Source organism: Pseudorasbora parva, chromosome 22, assembly GCF_024679245.1.
Source record: "Pseudorasbora parva isolate DD20220531a chromosome 22, ASM2467924v1, whole genome shotgun sequence".
NCBI classification, from domain to species: domain Eukaryota; kingdom Metazoa; phylum Chordata; class Actinopteri; order Cypriniformes; family Gobionidae; genus Pseudorasbora; species Pseudorasbora parva.
In genome coordinates, this window is record NC_090193.1 from 34029951 (window position 1) to 34055953 (window position 26003).

At 40.5% G+C, this 26003-nt stretch overlaps 1 protein-coding gene across 2 annotated transcripts; it reads left to right on the forward strand.

The window, feature by feature from the left end:
• The first annotated feature begins 477 nt into the window (after positions 1 to 477).
• On the forward strand, positions 478 to 25253 carry LOC137058506 (protein let-653-like). Of its 2 annotated transcripts, none has more exons than XM_067431794.1 (15): positions 478 to 1148; positions 1525 to 1551; positions 1793 to 1846; positions 3765 to 3806; positions 3983 to 4033; positions 15200 to 15241; positions 15339 to 15389; positions 15724 to 15795; positions 16037 to 16111; positions 16235 to 16253; positions 17028 to 17079; positions 17195 to 17264; positions 21570 to 21650; positions 24900 to 24949; positions 25038 to 25253. In XM_067431794.1, exons 1-15 carry the CDS (start codon positions 941 to 943, stop codon positions 25119 to 25121), a joined length of 978 nt encoding a protein of 325 aa, XP_067287895.1. In that variant the 5' UTR covers positions 478 to 940; the 3' UTR covers positions 25122 to 25253. The 2 variants fall into 2 exon arrangements, with proteins under 2 accessions (XP_067287895.1, XP_067287896.1); XM_067431795.1 differs by having other exon boundaries at positions 15342 to 15389.
• Positions 25254 to 26003: the final 750 nt, after the last annotated feature.

The following is a 26003-nucleotide window of genomic DNA, read 5'->3' on the forward strand; positions in this document are numbered from 1 at the left end:
TGACCCTTTCAATAGGCTGTATAATACAACACTGAAAGGTTAACTACACTTAATGTATTGATCGGTAGCAGTCTATGAAGGCGGAAACAACATATTGAAGCTGATTCTATAGCAGTTGTGGGAGAGTGTGTGAGACAGTGATCTGTGAAATCTTCTTACACAGAATAACTGGTTCTTTTCAGACAAACTCTTCACCACAGTGTGACTTTAGCAAGTGAACTATCTGATATATTTAGGCAGGAAGGAAGAGTCGCTTCAGCTGATCATGTCAGAGAGCTAGACGATATCTGACACATCTATAGAAAGAAGCTTGTTTCTGCTTAGATATCTATGATGGTCAAAGGAAAAACTGCAAGCAATTTATTTAATATTTATTACCTTGTTTTGTAAATTCTTATTGTCATTCCTTATAGCATTCCTGTTCTGAAGCACTTCCTGAGCTCATTTAGTACACACATTAATACAGTTGAGTTGGTCAGAAGTTTTTCAATTTAAGTATCTTTCAGAAATATGCTCTAGTTAAGCTCATCGTGACATCATGACTTGATTAATTATGATTTTTTTCACATGCAAATAAAGAGCCATTGCTCAGTGAGTGATTGACAGTCAGTTTAAAACAACCTTTGAAGTTTTGATATTAAAATACAGATTTTTGTATTTTGTCAAACCAACTAATACCACAAACATTCACAGAAAATAAGTCATGTCACTTCCTGAATGATGCAATTAAAGAACTGCCTTTGCAATAGCTTAAAATGATAAAAGAGTAACATGATGAAGGTTAAGGGTTTTTTTGTTCAGTTTTTGCAATTTTCCAGAAGTGTCACCTTCTTTTTTTTCTTCATTAGCTCTTCCTCAGGCCAAGTTAACAGCATCTGCTTCAGTTATTCTGGAAACAGAGACAGTTGAGCTGAGCTGTGAGAATACTGATCATCTGAAGATGGAGAGGTGTGTCTTTTACATAAATGGAAGAGAAAGTAACTCAAAACTGAGCTCATCGTGTCAGATCTCACTCACTGGATCTCAGATCAGTATTTGGTCAGGAGGTCAGAGTTCATCTGGGAGAATAACCTGCTTCTACACTGTGAACAAGACACAAGTTCAAAAACCATCTCCTCATTCTGATCCAGTGACAATAACAATCAAACGTGAGTCTTGTGATATTTGTGGATTGATTTGTATTTTGCATAAAAAACAAACACCAAATTCCTACATCTGTGATTTACTGAAGCTCATTATTCAGCTTTATAAGTCTGTTCACTCTTGTAATACTGCTATGTACAGTAGAATTGTTGAAAACAAAATTAGTTAAATATATAATCTCATTGTTTCATTCTTAAATGTTAGCTACACAGTTAGCTCTTTGGTTCCATATTACACAGATACAGGCCACAATTACATCATATGGCATGAAAAAAGTTGTATTTGAATGTTCTGTACCTTTAACAACAATGACTGTGGCGTGTGCTTTAAAGTTAAGTATTGCAATTGCTCCCTGTAATAATGGTAAACTGTCTTTAACAGAGAATGATACGACAGCCACGAAAACCTGTGAGTAATTGAGTTTGTAAAATCAAAAATACATAATTCTTATTCCACATTGAATGATGTGGCAATTGTTTATTCAGGCTTATCATTATTATTTGTTTTATTATTATTACTATTATTATTATTATTATTATCATCATCATCATTTTACAATGTTTATTTAACAGCTTTACCTTTAATGTCAACTTCTGAAACATACAGTACATCTGGTGAGTTACTAATAACACTTATTATTTTATTTTAGCAGACCCATATTCCAAGTCAAACCTGCCAACCAGCACAACAAAGGAAACCATGAGTAAGTTACCCTCGTCCCATAAATTTTGCGTCTGGAAACTCCTACAAATGCATATGCAATTAGGTCAGCTGCAAAAAGAGTGCTAATTTATCACTGCTTGTCTTAAGTAAATCCTGAAAGTAGTTTTTTAACACCAAAAAGAGTTTGTGCTGGCACAAGCTGTAACTCTGCCTACATTTTTGCAACACCCGAAATATGTACCTCCAGGTACGTTTACCTGCATTTTTTGGGTGAAACGTCCACCGGAGGCGCTAAGTGGTAAAAAAAATTCTCCATTCCAGATGCGTAACATGACATCATGACTCCGCGTAAACATACACGCGCCAACCTGATCCCACAGAATGAATATTTATAGCCTTATTTATATTTTGGAGCAACTAACTCCACTCCTACCCTAAACCTACCCACTCTCAACAATATAAAACACGTAACAGGCAAATAAATGTACAGTCACATGTATTTATTGCAAAAACTGACCAAAAAACAGTATAGAAGTATTAACTCATGTTGCATTCCAGGTCTTCTGAAGTCATACGATATCTTCATGTGAAGAACAGAGTTGATATTAATGTTTTAGTCGTTGAAATGATTGCGCTCCTTTGCAAACAGAACACACACACACTCGATCATTCATATTTCTGATTCACGAGACACACGAGAGCCAATGGCATATTACAATCAAAGCTGACGTCACGTTTCTTCCAGCGGCAATATTTGAAAGGTATTATTAATCTTTGGCGGATGGACTCGACGTTCTGATCGCTTTTGGGGATTTTCTTCACACAAATCAATCGTTTGGCCTCGGAACACTTGGAATATTTGTATTTTCTAAATAAATTGTGCCTGCAATTGTATCTGCCTGTTATATCCTGTTTTGTATAATACACAAATGGGTATGTTTAGGGAAGGGATTGAGTTATGCATTCAAAATGTGTCTGAATATGTGTGTGTGTCCACAAGGTAAATGGATTTATAAACATACTATATTGGTTTTTTTTTTGAAAATGTAAAAATGCAGAATGTTTCTTGTGATGGGTAGGTTTAGGGGCTGTGTGTGAGTGTGAGTGTGTGTGTGTGTGTGTGTGTGTGTGTGTGTGTGTGTGTGTGTGTGTGTGTGTGTGTGTGTGTGTGTGATGGGTAGGTTTAGGGGCTGTGTGTGTGTGTGTGATGGGTAGGGGCAGTGTATGGGGATAGAATGTAACCGTTGATAAACACACTAAAAAGCGATTATGTGTCTTTATAGCACGCAAAAATGGCAATTATTCTTTCAGGCTCATTTTTTATCATTATTTTACAATATGATTTTAACAGCTTTACCTTTAATGTCAACTTCTGAAATGTTCAGTACATCTGGTAAGTTACTAATAACACTTATTATTTTATTTTAGCAGACCCATATTCCAAGTTAAACCTGCCAACCAGCACAACAAAGAAAACGATGAGTAAGTTCATTCACTCTTCCTCAATGACAAAGGTAACTGTGCAAAATTAATATGTTGGATTTTAAAGTTAGATTCAAAAATATATCTGGGATCCGTTTGCTCAACTGAGGCTCAAATCTGCACAGGTAAAGATTCCAGATGAGCAGCGGGAAAATATGAATGTGATTTACTGAAGCTCATTATTCAGCTTCATCATTCTATGATATAGATTATTCACTCTTGTAATGTTTCTCTGTACGGCAGGATTATTGAAAGCAAAATTAGTGTCAGTTTACAGTAGCCTATATAACTAATCAACTCATTCTCACATTTGGTTCAGAAAAGTCCTCATTGGATATAAACCTGTACAAGACCTGTACATTGTATGAAAAATAATTTATTTTTGTATATGACAGCTCTGTACTATAAACAACAAAGATTGTCCTGACATTTAGTTTAAAGTTAAGTGTTGCGATAATGGTAAACCATCTTTACAGTTTCAACAAAAGCTGCACATGCTACGACAGCCATGACAACATGTAAGTAATTATGTTTGTAAAAATCAAAAATAAATTATTATTTCACCTCGAATGACGTGATAGTATACAGTATTTACAGCTGATAAATTCTGATAAAACATTGAATTAAAATTGAAAACTGATTCCATTCTCAAAAGTGATTCCTCTTGAAATATGTTATTTATACATTTGTGTAGACTTACTTTCCACATCAAAACTGCAAACAACCACAACAAAGGAAACCACACGTAAGTTCATCCACTCTTCCTCATGGATAAAATTACTAAGCCCTATGAATCTGTATATAATAAAACCTGTGTATAATTCGACTCAAAGTCATTTGTTTTATGCGCATCATTTTTTTTTCAAAATTACTACAAAATGACATACCTTTAAAAAAAAAAGAAGTAAAACAACAGGATGCACTGTCTGCTTTGTCTCCTTGAAAATCTTTCTGACGCACACCACAAACATAAACCAAAATACAGCAAATACTTGACAAGTAGGCATGTGCCGATTTTCGATAATTCGATTTATCACGATAATGAATATGCACAATATTGTTATCGTGGGCACTTCAAAATATCGTAAATAATAATTTATTAACAATTATTTTATTCTTTTTATAATGCACTCAAAAATACGTTGCCCATCAACCGTATAAATGCTCAACACCACTGTATTCTGCTCAGCTGTAAATCAGAAGCACATGAACGAGTGAGACGCGCTGCTGGAGTGCCGCTCACTGACAGTAGAGGGCGCTGATGAACTGCAGAATGCAGTGGTTACCCCGGAAACCCCGCAAACAAAAGAAACCGCACTAGTGACGTTTTTAAAACATTAAAAACGGCATTCGTTTTTGTAATCTCAATGTTGTTCATCACAGCACCAAATACTTAATACTTAAAGACTTAATAGGCTATTTATTTTCAAACTAAAACATTTTAATGTTTTAATCTGGACTACAACATGCCCTAATGATTAGATTTGTTTTGGATTAACGTATTTGTCCATAACACATACGACTTCATTAGTTAACACGTTAATTCATTATTACCAAAGTGACAATGAAAAATACTTATATAAAGAATTAATTATTCTAAGTAATGTTAATTTCTTAGTTACTGTTTAATAACAAAATAACATTTTTAATGGACCTAAGATAAAACTAACAATGATCAGTATTTCTTAACTAACATTACCAAAAACATTATACTTTCTGTACCAAATGTAGCTATTGCTCAATCTTAGTTAATGCATTAAATAATGAGACCTTATATTAATTTGTTTCCTGTTTGTCTTTATAGCCTAATTCTTTTGCACTTTAATCTGTTTGAAAATTTTACTTTTACAGCTTTGGAAAAAAAAAAGAGACCTCTTAACTGTCACGAATCAGGACGAGATTCAGTTGCAGACACAAAACTTAATTTATTAACAACAGTACTTGCACACAACTGGGCAGATCAGTAGAACAAAAGTTATCAAGGAGAACAGCAGGGGGCGCTGGCAGCTCGGTCCCGTGCGGTCTTCAGGAAGGGCGAAGAAGCAACCCGCGGCGTAGATCGGAGCGCCCGGGAGGGCGGGGCGAAGCGTCCGGCAGCGAGAGAGACAGCTGGTGGGCGAGGAGCGCGGGCCTGACGCGAGGCGGCCCAGAGCCGAGGGCGGCAGACAAAGCGGGCAGGAACAGCGCGCGAGCAGTCTGGGGCGGCAGGAGAGGAGAGAGAAAACTAAAAGCAACTCAAACAGGCACTGGAGCCTCAAAACGGGACACAACACGAGCAGTTCCAAGACAGGACAGGAGAAAGGCTGGCCGAATCGCAAGGTAAACAAACACAGACAATCTGGCACAAGACAGCAGACACGAGAGGATTAAATAGGGGAAGTCAGATTGATCACAGGTGAGAGCGGTGCGTGATAGTGCTGATGGAATAACAAGGGGGTGGGGAAAACACCACACTGACGGCAGCGCACATGGTGAACTGTCAACACAAAACAACGAGACATGACAACATGAGACAGATCAGGTCGCAGACATGACAGTACCCCCCCCCCCCCCCCCCAGGAGCGCCCCTAGGCGCCCCAGGGAGGGGCTCACCTCGTCGCCGACGGAAGTCCCTGACCAACGTCTGGTCCAAGATGTCCCGAGCCGGAACCCAGCTCCTCTCCTCCGGACCGTAGCCCTCCCAGTCCACAAGATACTGGAAGCCCCTGCCCCGGCGTCTGACATCCAACAGTCTCCTGACAGTGTAAACAGGAGCGCCATCCACTAAGCGAGGGGGAGGGGGGGCAGGGGAAGAAATAACAGGATTAAGATGGGACCTAAACACAGGCTTGACCCTGGATACATGGAAAACAGGGTGAACCCGACCAAGAGAAGGAGGAAGCTTGAGCCTAATCGCCACCGGATTCAGAACCTTGGTGATGCGGTATGGCCCAATGAACCTGGGGGCCAATTTACGAGAGGCAACCCTGAGAGGCAGGTCCTTGGTAGATAGCCATACTCTTTGACCACACACATAACGAGGTGAGGGAATCCGATGACGATCGGCTGCTGCCTTGGTCCGTCTGGAAGTCCGGGCCAGGACCCCCTCAGCCCTCTTCCATGTGCGGCGGCAACGCTGGATGAAGGCCAAGGCGGACGGGACCGCAGCATCGGGTTCCTGTGAGGGAAACAAAGGAGGTTGGTAACCAATAGAACACAGAAATGGGGACATACCTGTCGACGCTACAGGCAGGGAGTTGTGGGCATATTCCACCCACGACAACTGTTGGCTCCAGGAACTAGGATTCTGGGAGGTCAGGCAGCGGAGAGCTCTCTCGAGATCCTGATTAGCTCGCTCACACTGCCCGTTGGTCTGGGGGTGAAAGCCTGAGGACAGACTCGTAGAGGCCCCGATCTGTCGACAGAATTCCTTCCAAAACCGAGAAACAAACTGTGGCCCCCTATCAGAAACCACATCAACCGGAAGGCCATGAATCCGGAACACGTGGTCTATCACAGTCTGAGCAGTTTCCTTGGCAGAGGGGAGTTTGGGCATGGGGATGAAGTGGGCCGCTTTGGAAAAACGATCCACTACCGTCAAGATGATGGTGTTGCCTCTCGAGGGTGGCAGCCCAGTGACGAAGTCAAGGGCCAGGTGTGACCAGGGACGAGAGGGAATGGGCAAGGGTTGGAGCAGACCAACGGACGGGCGGTTAGAATTCTTGTTCTGAGCACAAGTCGAGCAAGCCAACACAAACTGCCTGACATCCGGGGCCATGGACGGCCACCAAAACCGCTGGCGGATGGCAGCCAGTGATCTCCGAATTCCTGGGTGACAGACTAACCTGGATTCGTGGCCCCACCGGAGGACTTCAGGGCGCAACGCAACCGGCACAAAAAGCCGACCCTCCGGACACTCCTCCGGCACTTCTACCCCTCTACCGGCCTCCCCCACTCGCCTCTCGATGTCCCAGCAGAGAGACCCGACCACCACCCCCTTGGAAAGGATGGCCTCGGCCGGCGCCCCCTCCCCAGGAACCTCGAACAGACGAGAGAGGGCATCAGGCTTGACATTCTTGGAGCCCGGCCGGTACGAGAGGGTAAAGTTGAAACGGCCAAAGAAGAGTGCCCATCGAGCCTGTCGTGAACTCACCCTCCTGGCCGAACGGACGTACTCAAGGTTCTTGTGGTCCGTCCAGACCAGGAAGGGCTGCGTCGACCCCTCCAGCCAGTGACGCCACTCACCCAAGGCCAACCTGACTGCCAACAGTTCCCTGTTTCCAATGTCATAGCTACATTCAGCCGGGCTCAGCCGATGGGAGAAGAAGGCACAGGGATGCACCTTCCCATCCTTGGGGCACCGCTGAGACAGGACCGCGCCTACCCCAACATCGGAGGCATCCACCTCGACAATGAATTGTCGATCAGGATCTGGAATAGAGAGAACAGGAGCAGAGATGAAACGGGACTTAAGGACATCAAAGGACTCCTGAGCCTGACTATTCCATCTGAACGGTACCTTGGTGGAGGTGAGAGCCGTTAAGGGTGCAGCTACCTGACTGAAGTTCCTGATGAAGCGCCTATAAAAATTGGCGAACCCCAGGAACCGCTGCAGCGCCTTGCGGGTGTTGGGGACTGGCCACTCGGCTACGGCCCTTACCTTGGCGGGATCAGCCCTGATCCCATCCGCTGAGATGACATACCCCAGGAATGTAACTGACTCGGAGTGGAACTCGCACTTCTCCGCCTTTACAAAGAGCTGGTTCTCTAACAGCCGTTGAAGGACCTTGCGAACGTGCTGAGTGTGTACCTGTAGAGAAGGGGAAAAGATGAGGATGTCATCCAGATACACAAAGACAAACTTATTTACCATGTCCCTCAGCACATCATTGACCAAGGCCTGGAAGACAGCTGGAGCATTAGTCAGACCAAAAGGTAGGACTAAATATTCAAAGTGTCCCGTAGGGGTATTAAACGCTGTCTTCCACTCATCCCCCTCACGAATCCGTACCAGATGGTATGCGTTGCGGAGGTCTAACTTGGTGAAGACCCGAGCTCCCTGCAATAACTCAAAAGCAGACGACATGAGCGGTAGGGGGTACCTGTTCTTGACAGTAATGTCGTTTAACCCTCGGTAGTCAATGCAGGGCCGCAAAGAACCATCTTTCTTCTCAACGAAGAAGAACCCTGCCCCGGCGGGCGAGGAAGAGGGGCGGATGAGGCCGGCACTAAGAGATTCTTGAATATACCTGTCCATGGCCTCTCGTTCAGGACCAGAAAGGGAATATAACCGACCCTTGGGCGGAGAAGTGCCTGGGAGGAGATCAATAGCACAATCATACGGCCGGTGGGGCGGTAGGGACATGGCTCGGGACCTGCTGAAGACCCGATGAAGATCACAGTACCCCGCCGGGACTCCGGTCAGATCTGCTGCCTCCACCTGAGAAACAGGACACACAGAACCAGGACAAGAAGCAGGACCCAGACAAGACGCTAGACAAAACTGACTCCAGGCTAACACAGAATTCCCAGACCAATCCACGTGAGGGTTGTGCTGCACCAGCCACGGATGCCCCAGAATGATAGGAGCACCCGGTGAATTCAGTAGGTACAGCTCAATACCCTCACGGTGATTGCCTGAGACAATAAGACTTACACGAGGAGTGATGTGGGTAATGGTGGAGATAAGCTGGCCCGCCAACGACCACACCGGAATGGGCAAGGAGAGGGGGATAGCTGGAATGCCCCACTGCTTAGCAACCGTGCTGTCCAGGAAATTGCCCTCAGCCCCAGAGTCCACGAGGGCCTGGCAGGAGCTGGAGAAGCCTTCATGCTGGATGGAGACGGGTAACAGCGTGCGAGAACCAGGGGTATTAACACAAGGAGATGCGCCCACCAGGAGTCCCCGATTCACTGGTGGGCTTTGGCTTTTAAAGGGCACTTTAGAGCAAAATGCCCAGGCTTCCCACAGTAAAGGCATAAACCTCTAGCCAGATGATCCTGCTTCGCCTGAGGTGTTAGACGGAGACGGCCCAATTGCATGGGTTCAGGGTCTGCGGGGAGAGGTGAAGACTGGACAGGGGTGACTTGAGAAAAGGAGCCCTCCCCCAACCTCCAGAATGGGTTACCAGACCGACGTTGGCGGCGACGAAGGAGTCGAGACTCAATACGAAGGGCCAGGTCGACCATAGAGTCCATGTCACTGGGCAGCTCGTGGGTGGCGATCTCGTCCTGGATGCTGTCATCCAGTCCGTCAAGAAACCTGGCGCGCAGGGCACCCTTATTCCAGTCGCAGGAGGCCGCCAGTCAGTGACGGAACGACCCTCCTGCGAGAGCCGGACCAGCTTGGAAGCTGCCTCATCACCCCTTGCTGATCGATCGAACAATTTGATCATTTCTTCACGGAAGTCTTTAAAACAACGGCAAAAGGGTGCTTGAGCATCCCAGACGGCTGTACCCCACTCACGAGCCTTACTGGTGAGCAAAGTTAAGACATACGCCACCCGGGAGTCTTCAGTGGCGTAGCGGCGGGGCTGCAGTGCGAACACTAGGGAGCATTGGGACAAAAAAGCCCGACAAGAGTTAGGATCCCCGTCGTAAGGTGGTGGGCTGTTGGCATGGGGTTCGGGCTCATGGTGAGGAGCGGGTTGCACAGGGAGGTTGGGCGGTTGAGCCCCCGCGACTCCCTGCTGGAGCTCTAGAACACGTGCACTGAGATCGGCCACCTGAGCAGTCAGAACCTCTACCTCCCGTGAAGTGGTGGTAAGCTGGGTAACTTGCTGGCCTAACAGGACACCTTGCTGGATGAGCGCTGCGCGAACCGGGTTGGTGTCTGCTGAATCCATTGTGGCCAGATTGTCCTGTCACGAATCAGGACGAGATTCAGTTGCAGACACAAAACTTAATTTATTAACAACAGTACTTGCACACAACTGGGCAGATCAGTAGAACAAAAGTTATCAAGGAGAACAGCAGGGGGCGCTGGCAGCTCGGTCCCGTGCGGTCTTCAGGAAGGGCGAAGAAGCAACCCGCGGCGTAGATCGGAGCGCCCGGGAGGGCGGGGCGAAGCGTCCGGCAGCGAGAGAGACAGCTGGTGGGCGAGGAGCGCGGGCCTGACGCGAGGCGGCCCAGAGCCGAGGGCGGCAGACAAAGCGGGCAGGAACAGCGCGCGAGCAGTCTGGGGCGGCAGGAGAGGAGAGAGAAAACTAAAAGCAACTCAAACAGGCACTGGAGCCTCAAAACGGGACACAACACGAGCAGTTCCAAGACAGGACAGGAGAAAGGCTGGCCGAATCGCAAGGTAAACAAACACAGACAATCTGGCACAAGACAGCAGACACGAGAGGATTAAATAGGGGAAGTCAGATTGATCACAGGTGAGAGCGGTGCGTGATAGTGCTGATGGAATAACAAGGGGGTGGGGAAAACACCACACTGACGGCAGCGCACATGGTGAACTGTCAACACAAAACAACGAGACATGACAACATGAGACAGATCAGGTCGCAGACATGACATTAACATTGATTTCTCTTAATTTTTTCCAGAGCTGTATATATTTTTGATGTATTTCAACATTCATTTATTTTTGTTATTACAAAAATAGTTCTTAAAGCTGTTATGCTATGACAACTTTTTTTGCAATTTATTTCAATATCGTGATAACATCGTATATCGTGATAAAAGCTTCGTCAATTAATCGCAACAAGAAAAATTGATATCGGCACATGCCTATTGACAAGCCTACTTTTAAGTCATCATTAAGATTGTTTGATATTAAATGCATTATATTAGTCACTTTGGAATAAATCACAGCTTTATTATACGTTTCATGAATAAATTTTTTTTGACTTTACATTCCGGAAAATACAGTAGAAAATTAGTAAATTATTTTGCAGACCCCCTGGCACTTTGTTGGTCTAAAACCGTTGGTCTACTCTACACAGAAGCCCTGTCTAGGCTCTGCCCCAGTACGGGTTAAGTCAAGCCATTCGTTAGTCTGGTTGTTTGATGGGGGAAAAAATAATACATGTAAAAAAATGCATTAAGAATCTTTATAGCTGTAGCAGTGCAGGACTTTTATTGTGTTGACTCCAAGCCTGCAGCATCCCTCTCAGAAACTGAAGCTTTCGTGCCTCGATCGCCCCCCTGGTGACCGGTCCCAGTATAGCTGCCCCTCTCCACCTCAGATATTTTTTCCCCAAAGTTAGTTTATGTCATTGAAGGCAGTTGTTATCATCACGATGATTTCATTTCAAGTGTTCGTTTTTAAAATAAGTTTAGTTTTACTTAGTTATCTGATGCTACAAAAACAGGGGGTGTGAGGTCATAATTGACAGCTGAGATCGACGTCTTCTCTGAGTGAAGTTGTCACTGAGGCATTAACAGACTTTTTTCTGGATTTTTGGGAGCAGATTGGAGCTTTAATTTCTACATTTCCATAACTGTTTATTTCACACCAACATAATTGTTCTGCATCTGTGAGAGTGTGGGCGGGCTTTTGATATCGCAGCAGTACTTCCTGCTAGAGCTGCAACTAACGATAATTTTTTCTGTCGACTAATCTAACGATTATTTTTTTCGATTAGTCGACTAATCTAACGATTTATTTATTCAAATAAATAATTAATCTAATGTTCTTTTTTGTAATTAGCTCATGAATCCTTTGCATAACTTTACAAAAAAATATATAGGTACTAGAGCTGCAACTAACGATAATTTTTTTGTCGACTAATCTAACGATTATTTTTTCGATTAGTCGACTAATCTAACGATTATTTTTATTAAAATAAATAATTAATCTAATGTTCTTTTTTGTAATTAGTTAATGAATCCTTTGCATAACTTTACAAAAAAAATATAAGTACAACTTCTAATATAATATTTCAACCTTTATTCATTTTCAATCAATGTGGTTGAAGTTTTTACAGTATAAAATAATAAAGAGGCAAAGAAAATTATTTTACTATGGTAAATATGAGTTTGATAGCGTTTATAATTAGACCACAGTAGCCATACATTTACAGTTGTCTGAGACGTCATGAAATGTTCTTTAGCATCACAAACCATAAAATGTAGTCAGGGTTCTGCTATGGTTTAGCATGGTTTCCAGAGATCTGGAGCTGATTCGGAGTAGCTCGGTGGTTTGTGACTGTTGTCTCGCGGCGCGAGAAGGGGCCCTTCACATATCACGACTTTTGCGTGCTTAAGTTCATTATTTCCAATGTAGGCGGGCGCGCGATAAGCGCTCTCATAATGAAAGCGACGCGCTCGTTTTTTCCAGGCGCGTCCGCACCGCATCGAGTTCATCTCAACTTTTCAGAATGCCGCAAGCACAAGAATATCCGACCTGAACCAGGAAGTTAGTCACCAGATCACACGGAAACCAGTTAAACCGTAACACCGGAGAGCGCCGAGATGCTTTCCTAATTAATTGTTCTGCATCTGTGAGAGTGTGAGCGGGCTTTTGATATCATGGCTGTACTTCCTGCTCTACTGCGCAGACTCCGGTGCCAAGATGTCAGTCTGGAAGCTTCAACTCTGGTCAGCGGAAACGGATGAAGTCACGTCGTCCATAATTTTTTACGGCCTATGATTGACTCCATAGACTGTAAAAAATAAATAAAATTTGACTCTCACTATTGCAATCACTATTGGACCCTTTCTCAATACCAACTATGGCAAAATAAAATAAATTTAAAATAATATTTATTGAAGAATAATATTTAAATTAATAAACAAAAGCCATTATAAAAGACAATAGGTCTTGAAGGTGGGCTAAGTGCTATCTGGTAGCTCTTGCTAATATTTCAAATCACCAAAACAAACACGGCCCTACCCCCAAAAGGGTCTCGGCCCTATTTTGATAGCTCCGCCCCACACTTACGTAACCCAGTCAACTATATGGCAGAATCTATGTGTTAGCCTACTAATCCAGGTTGAATATTGGAAAAATAATAATAAAATAATATTTTTTTAATGAAAAAAAAAATCACCCCTTCCATCACAAAAACGCAAACAGTTCTCATGAACAATAGTACACAGGCATGACAGTCCAACTAACGAACATATTACAATTATGACCAGATTAGAGTTATAGCGATCACAAAAACACAGTTATCATGAACAACTCGATAGTACACGAGCACAAATCCAGCTAATGGCATATTACAATTATGACCAGATTAGGGTTATATAGATCATGAAAAGAGGAAACAAACATATATTAGGTAGGGCTGTGTTGAAAAAAATCGATTCACCAATTCTGAATCGATTTTCATATTAATTTCTAAAGATCGAGCCGTAACTCAGAGGATCGATTTAATAATAGGCCTACATTGAATTTTAATTTGCCGCGCCATTGAATTCACGCATGCGCGCGAGGTGGAAGGACATTAACAAAACGAACATGGCAGCTTTGAAAACTCCAAAAAAAACGCGGACAGAGAATACTGGCTGCATTTTCAATTGTTTTCAATGAGAGCGGCGGGTTTTAAGAACGCCTGGAGCTCACCGAAGCGCTGAGCGAGTATTTCACGCTCACGCGCTGAGCGCTCAGCGTTTTTTACTGGTCGCCGAGAGTTGAAGCATGTTAAACTCTGAGTAAAACGCAGCGCTCATCACTGTCACTTTTCACCCAGCCGTCAAACACAGGGGCGGGACAAACACAACACAGACCAACTTCCACATTCTGCGTGTCGTCATCAGATGACAACAAGCAATAATAAAGAAACAAAATGATTTAAAACAAATGCCAGGTCAAATACTTTACATTGTATCTGCAATTTTATATAGAATCAATACAGGAACAAACTACCTGTGAAATTAGAAAGACCTCCGCGGATTTTCCGTATCATAACAAGCAAGTCTCAACTGAGGAGAAAAAACGCTGCCTGCCAAAACGCTCCCAAGCGCTCACAGCGAGGAGTTTTCAGCTGAGCGCCTAGCGTTTTCAGCTGACTAAAAACGCTTTGGTGGACACACAGCCTAACGTTATACCGCCGTCAACGTGCTGAAGAACACAGCCGTTCTCACTGCAGCGCGCTCTTACTGCCAAAGAAGTTGTAATGGCTGCGTTGTCATGACGGCGCGCGACAGCACAGCTCTGGAAGGGGGATTGTTCTTTACGACCATCAATACTCCATTAATTTGCAGTTGAATGTCTATAATAATAGTATCAATATGTTGCATAACTACAGTCCTGTAATTCAGGTAACAGCTGGAAAAAAATGCTTTCTTCCAAAACACTTATCTAAATCTCGAATATCGGATCGGATCGAATTAAATAATGATAATCGATTCAAGATCTTGAGAATCGGAAACGAATCGATTCTTGAAATTTGAATCGAAACCCAGCCCTAATATTAGGAGTATCTTACTCGGACACATTTTGTGAGCTGACGCTTGAAACAGACAGTGAGGAGATTTAGATGCTCCATACGGTGTGGAAATGAATGGGTCTTTATCATCGCTGAAGTGAGTCACAATACGATCACAAATGAACATACAAGCAATCATGACACACAAGCTTATTCAATCAAAAGCCAGCATATATTAGTTCTCTTCTAATGTTCGTCATGTGTGTCGTGTGTTTTGAATAATGATGTGCGCTGAGCGCTCTCTTCTCACCATCATTAGTAGACACGCCCCTTACTGCTGATTGGCTACAAGTTTGTTAATGCACTCGGCCCGAGTCCAATAACAAATTTGAAATATTATTTACCTCACCTTTAACTTAAAGTTTAGATATAAGTAATTTGATTCAAGATGAGACTATGAGTTGAACATGGACTCTCTTTATAATTATAATTTCATTTATAGTTCATTTTGATTGGTTTACCAATTGTTTGTTTATCAGTTACAGCTATAACTTTCAATTTAAAGATTTATACCATCTTATATACATATGATGTTCTCACTGCTGTTTCAACAGCAATGCCCACTCAAAAAACGTCACAAATGGACAAAAAAATAAGTGAGTAAAGTTTAGTGTTCAATTTAAACACATACCTACAATTCTTTTTATAGTGTCTATTTTAATTTATAACTCATTATTTTACAATGTTTTTTAGCAGAAATGACTGCGGTTTCCACTACTGAAACCCCGACATTGACCAGTAGGGGTGAGTTTACTAAATATCAGTAGAAAGCCTTATAAGAAAAAAATCAAGCACTGTAAAGGCCGAGTCACTCTCCATTAACAAATGACAATGATTTTATCGGATCAGTCTGTCACCGTGATCTCATTGGTCAGCTTTCGTTTTTGCTGATTTAACATTTAATCTGTGTCTGTTGGATCGTGAAATGTTTGTGAAGTTTAATCTTTAACCTTTATTCTGGTGATGGTAGCCGTTGGTCAGAGTCTTTCTGTGCGGTGTGACTCGGCTATAGCACAGCTGTGTATAATAACCTCGCTTTGGTCAAATGTGATTTCATTTGAGGTCTTTTCTGATGCAGATATTCCTAATGTCCACACTTCAACTGTTCATACTGAAAGTCCAACCACAACACAGCATCCACAAAACAAAGGTTTTTCCTTTCCTTTTTGTTTTTTATTTTTTATTTCAATTGCTTTGACTGTTGCATGAATTGCATGTTCTCTTTCAAATCACTGTGAAACATTTGCATGCAAACAACAGAAGTAAAACAAATCTATATACATTTTCTCAATCTTTTGTGTATCAATTGTCAGGTGACTGACATAAAACAAACAAATTAAACTTAATTCACGTAAACATGAATTAAAGTGTCTGGTTTTGTTTTGACACAGACACATGGTTAATAGTTCTGGTTTCCAGTGGTGTTGGTGTCATTTTGTCTGGACTCATCTGTCTGTGGTTTGTATGTAAGTAACGTTTTCAAACGCATGTTCTTTGGCTGTTCTGGTGTATATACTGGGCTGATGTTGTTCAATATATAATTGATTGTGCAAGCTATAATTCGACTTATAATGCTCATTGTTTTTTAGGTAAAAAAAGACAACAACGGTAATTTTTTTCACTCATTCAATTAATTTAATCAATTATACAAAGAACTTGTTCATAAAGGTTTAAACTAGGGCCGGGACTCGATTAAAAAAATTTATCTAATTAATTAGAGGCTTTGTAATTAATCGAAATGAATCGCATTTTAATTGCATATAAATATTTGACCTGAGAACAATGAGAAATAAAATTTATTTATTTCAGTCCAGCAGACCAGCGCAATGTTTGCCATTAAGTTTAGCAAAAGCGTATTTGTGATATTTGAGGCTCGATGTGCTGCGGTGATACGCAAATTCCTTGTTGTATAGCTTGCACACAACCATGCTCTTGTCGACGCTTCCATCCTTTCGTTTTGTAAAACAAAATTTCCCATCCACGGGACCAGGCAAAGCGGTCTCATCAGCTTCTTCGTTCATGTTCACTCATGGTTTGTTGTTGTCGTGACTCAAGAGCGCTAGTTGGTGTTCCAGTATAATCTGTCTGTCGAAACTCATTCATTGAAAAACGTTCCGCGGTGCAAAAATAAGTGTGGTTTATTTATTTGTTTGCGTAATTAATTAACGCGTTAAAGTCCCGTAGTTAATTAATTTTAATTAACGCGTTAAAGTCCCGGCCCTAGTTTAAACATTTGTTATTTCTGCATTGCATGAACTATTTTTCTGTAGTCTGTATAATACATGCAGTATATTTTTGCAGTCTAAGAACTTTGAGTGTAAATGTTTAGCACCTTATCTGATGTATGAAAAAATGCTATAAAGATCAATGTTTGATTCTTAGCAATAAAATTAGATCAATAAAATCAGATGTGCCCAGTCAAGGAATCGGTATGGTAAGTATCTGTCCATTTAACGTTCTTTAAAATTACAAAATAAATATTTATAATAACATAATGATTAAGAATGTCTGAATTTGGACTTGACCTTAATTATTCGTGATGTTTTTAGAGTTCTGGACCTGCAGAGACATATTCTCTGATCACTTCTGTACCGACCACATCTCAGCCCATATCTGTAGGTGAGAAAACCTCATTCTCAGCAAATGATCTCGAATAACGTGACGCTTAGATGTCACCAAGAAAGATAAATAAACCTGCTCAGTTACAAACACTATGTAGTGACCACAGCTTCTCAGAAACTGTACCATTTCCTCTTTCAAGTCTTCAGCATGCAGATCCGCATTATTATTAGCCACATCTTCTCTTAAAGGAACAGTTCACGCCAAATGAAAATCATTTACTCAATTTCTTGCTTGCTGTTAAGTCTTGATTTCTTCTGGCGAACACAAAATGAGCTATTTTAACAAAATGTCTATAAAAACTGCACTTTTAACCCTAGTTTGTGCTCTGGGGTCTATATGACCCCAAAGCACTTTTCTTTAGTTAAAAAAAATGGTTCCCTTTATCTCAGTGGAATAAAACTTTGTGACTTTTCCTAAGTTATCTATCTGTACATGCACAAAAAAACTGGGCTTGATTCGGTTGTTCTAAAGGCATGTAAAAAAATTTGTCACACTCAGGAGCTTTGGGGTCAATATGACCCCACATTGAAATGAATGGGAAAATCGAAAAAAATTTGTTTTTTATTTTTCATTTGTCAAAAAAAATATGTAAATCCAGAATAAATCTGAAAATTTCCATACCACAATGAAGCCCTGGTACTAGAGCACAAATGTAAAGTGGAACGAACATGATCACTTGCACACACACATGCTCACGCACACAAACACACATAAACAAACACACAGGAGTGACTCCAATTGAAAGCATTTTTTTTAGAAATTGACAAATAAAATCAATAATTCTAGAAAAAAATCTGAAAATTTCTACACAGAAATGAAGGCCTGGTACTAGAGCAAAAATGCAATGTAGAAAAGACATGCTCACTCAAACACACACACACACACACACACACACACACACACATACATACATACTAACAGGAATGACTGCCATAGCCAAATAAAATCAGCCACAAATGCAGAACAAAGATAAAAGGGGTGAGACCTAATGCACACACACACACACACACACACACACACACACACACACACACACACACACACACACACACACACACACACACACACACACACACACACGCACGCCCGCGCACATGTGCACGCATACACGCACATGCGTACTGAGGCACCACCCACATGCGCACTGGCGCATTACGCACGTGCGCCTATGCGCACGCGCACATGGGCACGCGCGCACACACACACACAGAGAGAGAGAGAGAGAGAGAGAGAGAGAGAGAGAGAGAGAGAGAGAGAGAGAGACAAAGAGAGGGAGAGAGAGCATCTATGGAATTTGTCAAATGAAATCAGCAACAAATGTGAGTACCTGAGTGAATCAGTGAGACCTAATGCATGCACACACACACACACACACACACACACACACACACACACACACACACACACACGCGCAGAGAGAGCAAGGGAGAGATGAAAGGAAACTGACCCGTTCAACTTTGAGAAAGTTTACTCTGAGATCTAAGAGCTGCAACTTTGTTTTGAAAGCAAAGTAATTGTTCCCATAACATATATTCCCATACAAAAGAGGGCCAGAGCATGGACTGATTTTTGTTCATGATACATGTTCATTCACAACATTCTGAACTGCTTTTTTACCATGTGAATTATGTAATAATTTTTGTAGCTAGTTATTGCTTTTATGGTCAGTGTTCAGAATTTGATTATCAAAAAATTATATTGTTATTCAATGTTCATTCTTCACTCCTGGTCATTTATGCATATTGCTGCTGTTTTTTTATATATATATTATTAAATTAATATCTTCAAAATTCTAAAGTTAATAATTTTTTTCCACATTTGGTTCATTAAAATAAATAATATTCAACTACAATCCGATTCTAAGTCTTGTACTTTAGGTGTTTCTTATGTGGCGATTTATGTGGTATTTTGTTAAAACAGACATTTCAAAACTTATCAAAAACTACCAAAATTCTACTATTTGAAGGAATATTTATTTTTTTATGTCTTGTATAATGTTTATACATGTATAAATTCACAAAATGTATAACAAAAGTTATGATATGAGCAGTTGGCCACATCCAGTAAAATGAATGGATCTCTATTGCCCCCTATGGACAAAACAATTTCTTTCTTAAATTGTAATTCCTTCAAGTTTGTCTTTGACCAACAGATGGCAGAATTGTACAGCTAACACCTATATCAATATCCAGAAACAAATTCATTTTAATTTAGATCATGATTTAAGTATTTTTTTCATAAAAAATTGATATTTCACACGCAAGCTAATGGTATAAATGAGGATTTGTGTGGTAAATAGGTACAAAAGTACTTTGAATATCCAAAAACACAGCATTACTGTATAGATGAGAAGTGAACAAAAAAAATAATATATTATATGTAATATTAAAAATGTATATTTTTTTTACAATCACTCTTTACATTTTGGGGTCATATAGACCCCAAATGCACTGAGTGTAAACAGGAAACTAAGGACATATTAGGGTTAAAGGGCTGTCGAGCTTCTAAAACTCTTTCAGTCTTGATTTTAAAAACATGTTTTTAGTTTGAGAGTAAGTTTACATGACAAGTTGACAACAACGTGCTAAAAACTGAGAGGTTTTTCACGCACAGGTGACAACGTTGTAAAAAAACAGATGCTCGAAAACGACTAAATGCTGTATTCCTTTGCCAGGCCAGTAGTTACCGATGTAACTGTCATTTGACATCAGTCATTTGACTATAATACTCATGCACATGTTGTCACTGTTTTCACAAATTAGCATTTTAGCATTAGAGACACTAACAGTATCATTTTCAAAGACTTACACTTTGAAACATGTTTTCAAATGTTTGCGTCTTCAGGCCCCAAAAACACTGTTGTCGTGTAACTGAACAGCCAAAATGCATAAAAAGTTTTCTGTTTTTACTGTACACTGTAAAAACTTTTTGTTGGTTTAACTTAAAAAAGTAAGTAACCTGGTTGCCTTAATTTTAAGTTTATTGAAATTAAAAAATATGAGTTGATACAATGAAGGAAATTTGTTTAATAAATAGAAACTCAAAATATTATTGTATCTGAACCACATACAATTTTTGATAAATCATGAAAATAGCACAATTAGGCATGTTTCACTGCGTCATCACAAATAAAACACACACAATTACCTAATATGCTTACAAAATCTTTTAATAATATTTTAATAAAGGTTGTCAAATTTCAAAAAATGTTCATTGTATTAACTCAAAATTTTAATTTCAATTAACTTAATTTTTTAATTTTTTACAGTGGGTAATGTCCCCCAACAGCACCATTTAGTCACTTGTTATCAACTGCCTTTTTCAAGACAAGAAAAAGCTTTAAAAGTTTCAAAAATCACAAGGGGATTATAATGTATTGTGTCATATAAATGAAATGTGAAAAAAACTTAAGCTTTTGTTAACTATAGACCATATTTCAGGCATTTCATTAAAAATCCCTTCAAAAACCCCATTGATTAACCAATTTCCAGTTTTGGCCGACAAAAAACATCCTCTCTGCAGCACTGTTAGCCTGACAAGCCTGACCCACATGAAGATGTTTGGTCTGGAAACTCACCATTGCCAGGGCTCAATCCGAGGGGCGGGATAAACGGTTGTCTTTCAAACTCCCTCTGCACGCGATAGGATAGCGCTACACCAACTAGAGCAACGAAGGTGAAGCAGAGCTTGTTGATAGATTAAACATTCGCCGTATCCGGTTGGCAAAACTCAGAACACATCTTCCCTTTTTAAGAATGACTTCAGTGCCGTTCTTTGTTCTTTTCTCAGAGAAAAGCTTAACTCCAAGTCTTCCAGAGTCGCGGTCAAAGCTGATTCGAAAGACCGCCGTTCGCCAGTTTCTGTAATTAGTAGAAGCACGCAAGCGCAACTCTGCCGTCATCATGTTAAGCCCCGCACACCGACTCTATACACGATGTGATTGGCCCGACCAAAGTTTGTTTTTTACAGCTCAGAAGTGAATTGAGAGTTGCTAGATGATACTCGCGGCAGATTAGATTTGCTGCCCCTAGGGTGCGTCTAGATTTCTAGGTTAGCACTGTGTAGCTCTCACATATATTTTGCAAATGCACTCATTCAATCATAATGCATCATGTTTGGTATCAAAACAACCATTATTGTGTTTAATGCCACTGACGTCAAAGCACAATGCATCTTCACACATCAGTTTGAAAATTTAGGGGAAACCATTTAACATCTAACCTCTTGTTTTGGATGGTTTTCTATTGTCTCTGTTTGACCCTTTTCATCATGCTCTTTCTTCCTAATGACTCGAACATCCAGAGTCTCATCAGGACAGCACACCAGATCCCACAGCGACTTCCTCTTTAATCATGTCTGAAAATTCACTATACCAGCCCTCAGGTAATAACATGTTACTTTTATTAATGCGGTCATATTGGAGGAATAAAATCTAATAATACTAGTCTAGTACTAAACCTACTATGAAAAAACACTGTGGTTTCACAACTTAAAACTTCCTCACTAGCATAAAACAAGATTTTTGATTCTCATATTTAGATATTGAGAAACTTAAAGACACCAAGCACTAATCACTTATACGGAAGAAGTGGGACAAATACTAAATTCATCACAACACTGATGCACAATGAGTCTTAAAAAATACATTAAAAGGGTAGTTCACCAAAAAATGTATCCCATAATTTACTTAACCTCAAGCCATCCTAGCTGTATATGACTTTCTTCCACCAATGTCACGCCAGTTATGCTTTTTTAACCCTAGTTTGTGCTCTGGGGTCTATATGACCCCAAAGCACTTTTCTTTAGTTAAAAAAAATGGTTCCCTTTATCTCAGTGGAATAAAACTTTGTGACTTTTCCTAAGTTATCTATCTGTACATGCACAAAAAAACTGGGCTTGATTCGGTTGTTCTAAAGGCATGTAAAAAAATCTGTCACACTCAGGAGCTTTGGGGTCAATATGACCCCACATTGAAATGAATGGGAAAATCGAAAAAAATGTGTTTTTTATTTTTCATTTGTCAAAAAAAATATATAAATCCAGAATAAATCAGAAAATTTCCATACCACAATGAAGCCCTGGTACTAGAGCACAAATGTAAAGTGGAACGAACATGATCACTTGCACACACACATGCTCACGCACACAAACACACATAAACAAACACACAGGAGTGACTCCAATTGAAAGCATTTTTTTTAGAAATTGACAAATAAAATCAATAATTCCAGAAAAAAATCTGAAAATTTCTACACAGAAATGAAGGCCTGGTACTAGAGCAAAAATGCAATGTAGAAAAGACATGCTCACTCAAACACACACACACACACACACACACACACACACACACACATACATACATACTAACAGGAATGACTGCCATAGCCAAATAAAATCAGCCACAAATGCAGAACAAAGATAAAAGGGGTGAGACCTAATGCACACACACACACACACACACACACACACACACACACACACGCACGCCCGCGCACATGTGCACGCATACACGCACATGCGTACTGAGGCACCACCCACATGCGCACTGGCGCATTACGCACGTGAGCCTATGCGCACGCGCACATGGGCACGCGCGCACACACACACAGAGAGAGAGAGAGAGAGAGAGAGAGAGAGAGAGAGAGAGAGAGAGAGAGAGAGAGAGAGAGAGAGAGAGAGAGAGAGAGAGAGAGAGAGAGCATCTATGGAATTTGTCAAATGAAATCAGCAACAAATGTGAGTACCTGAGTGAATCAGTGAGACCTAATGCATGCACACACACACACACACACACACACACACACACACACACACACACACACACACACACACACACACACACACACACACACGCACGCCCGCGCACATGTGCACGCATACACGCACATGCGTACTGAGGCACCACCCACATGCGCACTGGCGCATTACGCACGTGCGCCTATGCGCACGCGCACATGGGCACGCGCGCACACACACACACAGAGAGAGAGAGAGAGAGAGAGAGAGAGAGAGAGAGAGAGAGAGAGAGAGACAAAGAGAGGGAGAGAGAGCATCTATGGAATTTGTCAAATGAAATCAGCAACAAATGTGAGTACCTGAGTGAATCAGTGAGACCTAATGCATGCACACACACACACACACACACACACACACACACACACGCGCAGAGAGAGCAAGGGAGAGATGAAAGGAAACTGACCCGTTCAACTTTGAGAAAGTTTACTCTGAGATCTAAGAGCTGCAACTTTGTTTTGAAAGCAAAGTAATTGTTCCCATAACATATATTCCCATACAAAAGAGGGCCAGAGCATGGACTGATTTTTGTTCATGATACATGTTCATTCACAACATTCTGAACTGCTTTTTTACCATGTGAATTATGTAATAATTTTTGTAGCTAGTTATTGCTTTTATGGTCAGTGTTCAGAATTTGATTATCAAAAAATTATATTGTTATTCAATGTTCATTCTTCACTCCTGGTCATTTATGCATATTGCTGCTGGTTTTTTTATATATATATTATTAAATTAATATCTTCAAAATTCTAAAGTTAATAATTTTTTTCCACATTTGGTTCATTAAAATAAATAATATTCAACTACAATCCGATTCTAAGTCTTGTACTTTAGGTGTTTCTTATGTGGCGATTTATGTGGTATTTTGTTAAAACAGACATTTCAAAACTTATCAAAAACTACCAAAATTCTACTATTTGAAGGAATATTTATTTTTTTATGTCTTGTATAATGTTTATACATGTATAAATTCACAAAATGTATAACAAAAGTTATGATATGAGCAGTTGGCCACATCCAGTAAAATGAATGGATCTCTATTGCCCCCTATGGACAAAACAATTTCTTTCTTAAATTGTAATTCCTTCAAGTTTGTCTTTGACCAACAGATGGCAGAATTGTACAGCTAACACCTATATCAATATCCAGAAACAAATTCATTTTAATTTAGATCATGATTTAAGTATTTTTTTCATAAAAAATTGATATTTCACACGCAAGCTAATGGTATAAATGAGGATTTGTGTGGTAAATAGGTACAAAAGTACTTTGAATATCCAAAAACACAGCATTACTGTATAGATGAGAAGTGAACAAAAAAAATAATATATTATATGTAATATTAAAAATGTATATTTTTTTTACAATCACTCTTTACATTTTGGGGTCATATAGACCCCAAATGCACTGAGTGTAAACAGGAAACTAAGGACATATTAGGGTTAAGTTAAATCGGAAGGCATTCTGGGGGAACTTTACTTTATAAAGTTTTAAATATCGTTATTTTTCTTACGCAAACCCATCGCTTCACTTCAGAAAGCCTTTATTAACCCCCAGAGCTGTGTGGAGTACTTTTATAATGGATTGATGCTCTTTTTTGGTCTTCAAATTTTTGGCTCCCTTTCACTGGCAATATAAAGCTTAGATTAGCCAGGACATTGTTTAATGTAACTTTGATTGCATTTTCCTACACCTAGGGTGGCTTGAAGGGGAGTAAATCATGGGCTAATTTCATTTTTGGGTGAACTATCCCTTTAAAACTGTATGACTGAAAGCTTGTTGATGAAGGTCAACATGTTCTTTAAAGTGATATGATGCTTCTGCATTGCATTACAGGTGTTTTGGTCAATAAACAACAGAAAAAGGGAAATACTAAGAAAAATGAGGTAAGTGTGAACACAGTTTTACCACAAACCCACATTAACAAATGCCAAGATATTTATTCAGTTTGTCTTTTCTGTCTTCTTCCTTAAGAATGTTTACCACATGTACTGCACAATCCCTGACAAACCAGTTCACTCAAACGCAGAAGATCAAGTCTACAGTTTGGTGCTCTGATGAGCCTCTGTTTCATTATGTACTGTATTTCCATTATAAGTGTCTTTCACTTGCAGAAAAATATAAGTTTACTTTCATTATTCAGTGTTTAGTGTGGAACTTAAGATATTAAATATAGTTTAATACAATTTATTTTTAACCATCCTCTGTCTGAAATGATCAAATTTTAATAACTTGGTGGCTAAGCTTTGTCAGTAAATTGTCACTAGCTGTTATGTTTAGCTAACGTCATTCAATAGAAAAAAATATCAACTGCCCCTTGCCTATTGCTTTAAAAACATTATTCATATACAGATTAAATTGGTTACTTACGTTTTTGGGGTGCTGCTGTCTGGTGCAATCCTAGCCTAGTGCAATCCAGCATCGTCGTCATCAGTCTTTATAAGTCTATGGATCGAATACAGTTGAAACTTTAAAGTTCATCTTTCAACAAAGGTATCTTTGCAAACTCTCAATTATACTGTGCCTGCGTTTACAGTATACAGTTAATCTGAACGAACATATTGTCCAACACAATCCGGATTGCCTGTACGTTACACACAGACATTATTTTATTGAGTCCTGTAGTCAGATGCAGCGCATTAAGTACTTCTTACATTTAACAGGTGTTATCTGTATTCAGTGTATTATTAAATCCACTGTAGACAGTATCAGTAGTGGCTTCCGCTTTTGACACGACGCGATGCTTGTCTGGAAAACAGCCGTTAACGTAGCCACCGTTCAGTAAGGGATAATGTAACGTTACATCCAGCCGGTTGTTATCGCAAAATAAACCCCGACTGAGTGATCAGGACCGACACGAAGCGGAGGGGTCTTGCATCACTCTGAAGGGGTTTATTCTGCGACAACAACCGGCTGGGTGTACATTATCCCGCTTATTAC